This window comes from Oncorhynchus tshawytscha, linkage group LG03 (genome assembly GCF_018296145.1).
Source record: "Oncorhynchus tshawytscha isolate Ot180627B linkage group LG03, Otsh_v2.0, whole genome shotgun sequence".
In the NCBI taxonomy this organism is placed as follows: Eukaryota; Metazoa; Chordata; class Actinopteri; order Salmoniformes; family Salmonidae; genus Oncorhynchus; species Oncorhynchus tshawytscha.
In genome coordinates, this window is record NC_056431.1 from 54,644,259 (window position 1) to 54,647,925 (window position 3,667).

The following is a 3,667-nucleotide window of genomic DNA, read 5'->3' on the forward strand; positions in this document are numbered from 1 at the left end:
GACGTTTGGCATTTGCCAGAGAACACCAAGAATGGCAAATTCGCCACTGGCGCCCTGGATCTTCACAGATGAAAGCAGGTTCATCTGAGCACATGTGACAGAGGCTGGAGACGCCATGGAGAACGTTTTGCTGCCTGCAACATCCTCCAGCATGACCGGTTTGGCGGTGGGTCAGTCATGGTGTGGGGTGGCATTTCTTTGGGGGGCCGCACAGCCCTCCATGTGCTCGCCAGAGGTAGCCTGACTGCCATTAGGTACCCAGACCCCTTGTGAGACCATATGCTGGTGCGGTTGGCCCTGGGTTCCTCCTAATGCAAGACAATGTTAGACCTCATGTGGCTGGAGTGTGTCAGCAGTTCCTGCAAGAGGAAGGCATTGATGCTATGGACTGGCCCGCCTGTTCCCCAGACCTGAATCCAATTGAGCACATCTGGGACATCATGTCTCGCTCCATCCACCAACGCCACGTCGCACCACAGACTGTCCAGGAGTCCGCCACCTCATCCGGAGCATGCCCAGGCGTTGTAGGGAGGTCATACAGGCACGTGGAGGCCACACACACTACTGAGCCTCATTTTGACTTGTTTTAAGGACATTACATCAAAGTTGGATCAGTCTGTAGTGTGACTCCAAATCCAGACCTCCATGGGTTGATAAATTTGATTTCCATTGATAATTTTTGTGTGATTTTGTTGTCAGCACATTCAACTATGTAAAGAAAAAAAGGTTTTAATAAGAATATTTCATTCATTCAGATCTAGGATGTGTTATTTTAGTGTTCCCTTTATTTTTTTGAGCAGTGTAGTTGTCACTTTTGCCTCTCTGATAAGTCTCTTTGAAAGTTTCTCTTCGAAAGATGAAAGAGTGCCATACCCATGGGAGATGTGACTGGTTGCTTTCTTAATAGCTTGCTAGATTGATTGGTTGATTGACGGGTAACGGAGTGAGGGTCTGTTTATTGTAGTCATTGACTGTTTATTTGACTGATGAGTTGATTGATTGTTCCTCCCTATAGCTGGTGGAGCCCCTGACACCTAGTGGTACAGCCCCTAACCAGGCCCAGCTCCGCATCCTCAAAGAGACTGAACTCAAGAGGGTCAAGATACTGGGCTCGGGGGCCTTCGGCACCGTCTACAAGGTATCAACTTATCACATGCACTCCCACAACTACAACCACTTTTTTTGCAAGTTAGAAATGAGGAGGTGTTTCAAGGTGGAGGTTGGGAGAGAGAGAATGATAGGGAGTCTTGGGAGATGGTGTAAGAGGTCTGAGCTACTGTATTTCTCACAGTGTAAGAGGTCTGAACTAGTGTGTGTCTCACAGTGTAAGAGGTCTGGGCTACTGTATGTCTCACAGTGTAAGAGGTCTGGGCTACTGTATGTCTCACAGTGTAAGAGGTCTGAACTACTGTATGTCTCACAGTGTAAGAGGTCTGAGCTACTGTATGTCTCACAGTGTAAGAGGTCTGAACTAGTGTATGTCTCACAGTGTAAGAGGTCTGAGCTACTGTATGTCTCACAGTGTAAGAGGTCTGAACTAGTGTATGTCTCACAGTGTAAGAGGTCTGAGCTACTGTATGTCTCACAGTGTAAGTGGTCTGAACTAGTGTATGTCTCACAGTGTAAGAGGTCTGAACTAGTGTATGTCTCAGTGTAAGAGGTCTGAGCTACTGTATGTCTCACAGTGTAAGTGGTCTGAACTAGTGTATGTCTCACAGTGTAAGAGGTCTGAACTACTGTATGTCTCAGTGTAAGAGGTCTGAGCTACTGTATTTCTCACAGTGTAAGAGGTCTGAACTAGTGTATGTCTCACAGTGTAAGAGGTCTGAGCTACTGTATGTCTCACAGTGTAAGAGGTCTGAACTAGTGTATGTCTCACAGTGTAAGAGGTCTGAGCTACTGTATGTCTCACAGTGTAAGTGGTCTGAACTAGTGTATGTCTCACAGTGTAAGAGGTCTGAACTAGTGTATGTCTCACAGTGTAAGAGGTCTGAGCTACTGTATGTCTCACAGTGTAAGTGGTCTGAACTAGTGTATGTCTCACAGTGTAAGAGGTCTGAACTACTGTATGTCTCAGTGTAAGAGGTCTGAGCTACTGTATTTCTCACAGTGTAAGAGGTCTAAACTAGTGTGTGTCTCACAGTGTAAGAGGTCTGAGCTACTGTATGTCTCAGTGTAAGAGGTCTGAGCTACTGTATGTCTCTGAACACTGTGTCTCAAGAGGTCTGTAAGAGGTCTAGCTACTGTATGTCTCAGTGTAAGAGGTCTGACTGTATGTCTCACAGTGTAAGAGGTCTGTCACAGTGTAAGAGGTCTAAACTAGTGTGTGTCTCACAGTGTAAGAGGTCTGAGCTACTGTATGTCTCACAGTGTAAGTGGTCTGAACTAGTGTATGTCTACAGTGTAAGAGGTCTGAACTACTGTATGTCTCAGTGTAAGAGGTCTGCTACTGTATTTCTAGTGTGTCTAAACTATGTCTCACAGTGTAAGAGGTCTGAGCTACTGTATGTCTCACAGTGTAAGTGGTCTGAACTAGTGTATGTCTCACAGTGTAAGAGGTCTGAACTAGTGTATGTCTCACAGTGTAAGAGGTCTGAACTACTGTATGTCTCAGTGTAAGAGGTCTGGGCTACTGTATGTCTCAGTGTAAGAGGTCTGAGCTACTGTATGTCTCACAGTGTAAGAGGTCTGAACTACTGTATGTCTCAGTGTAAGAGGTCTGAACTAGTGTATGTCTCACAGTGTAAGAGGTCTGAGCTACTGTATTTCTCACAGTGTAAGAGGTCTGAGCTACTGTATGTCTCACAGTGTAAGATGCCTGGACTAGTGTATGTCTCACAGTGTAAGAGGTCTGAACTAGTGTATGTCTCACAGTGTAAGAGGTCTGAACTACTGTATGTCTATGAACCAGTGTCTGACTTTGTGACTCAGCAGCTGTGTAGTCTTACCTCCCCTATTCCCACTTCCCTTTTTTACAAATGTTTCCTGTTCCCTTCATGTAACTTACCTCTCCTGCCCTCCACCTCTCCTCTCCCTCTCCTTCTCTCCTCTCCTATCATCCCATCTAACTTACTCCCCATCTCTCCTCCTCTCCCCCTCTCTCCTCCTCTCCCCCCTCAGGGTATCTGGGTGCCAGAGGGTGAGACAGTGAAGATCCCGGTCGCCATCAAGATCCTGAACGAGGCAACGGGACCCAAGGCTAACGTGGAGTTCATGGATGTGAGTGTTTTACTGGCTCCGTAGAGACCCCATACACTACACCACCACCGCCACACACCACAGGCTCACAGCGCCTATGGCTGACGACGGTACGATCCCCAGTCATTCATAAAACATTCAGCACTCTTTTTTTTTTATTTCAAAAGGAAAAATGGATGTCAAGAATCTAATGATGTTATCTACTACATCTGTGATGCAACCTCAGTGAAATCCCTCCTAGCAACCCATTTCCAGAGTGTTTTAATCTCTTTCTATTACAACATGGTTATATTTCTACTTTTATCAATCTTGCTTTGATGTGTGTAGACACGCGCGTGCATGTACGTTGTGTGTCTGTGTGGGTGTGGGTGGGTGGATGTGTGTGGGTGGGTGTGACACGTAGCACGTGTCTTAGAAGGCGATCTTAGTGATGGCCCCCAGGAGGAGCCAGAGGCAGGCTGGGTATTTC

General features: G+C 46.4%; 1 protein-coding gene across 1 annotated transcript in view; it reads left to right on the forward strand.

The window, feature by feature from the left end:
- Positions 1-875: 875 nt before the first annotated feature.
- The window catches only part of LOC121846232 (receptor tyrosine-protein kinase erbB-4-like), a 74,154-nt gene continuing 71,362 nt past the window's right edge, over positions 876-3,667 (forward strand). The window contains exons 1-3 of the mRNA XM_042320090.1: positions 876-884; positions 1,016-1,138; positions 3,121-3,219. Coding sequence (XP_042176024.1) covers positions 876-884; positions 1,016-1,138; positions 3,121-3,219 — 231 coding nt within the window. The remainder of the gene's footprint in view (positions 885-1,015; positions 1,139-3,120; positions 3,220-3,667) is intronic.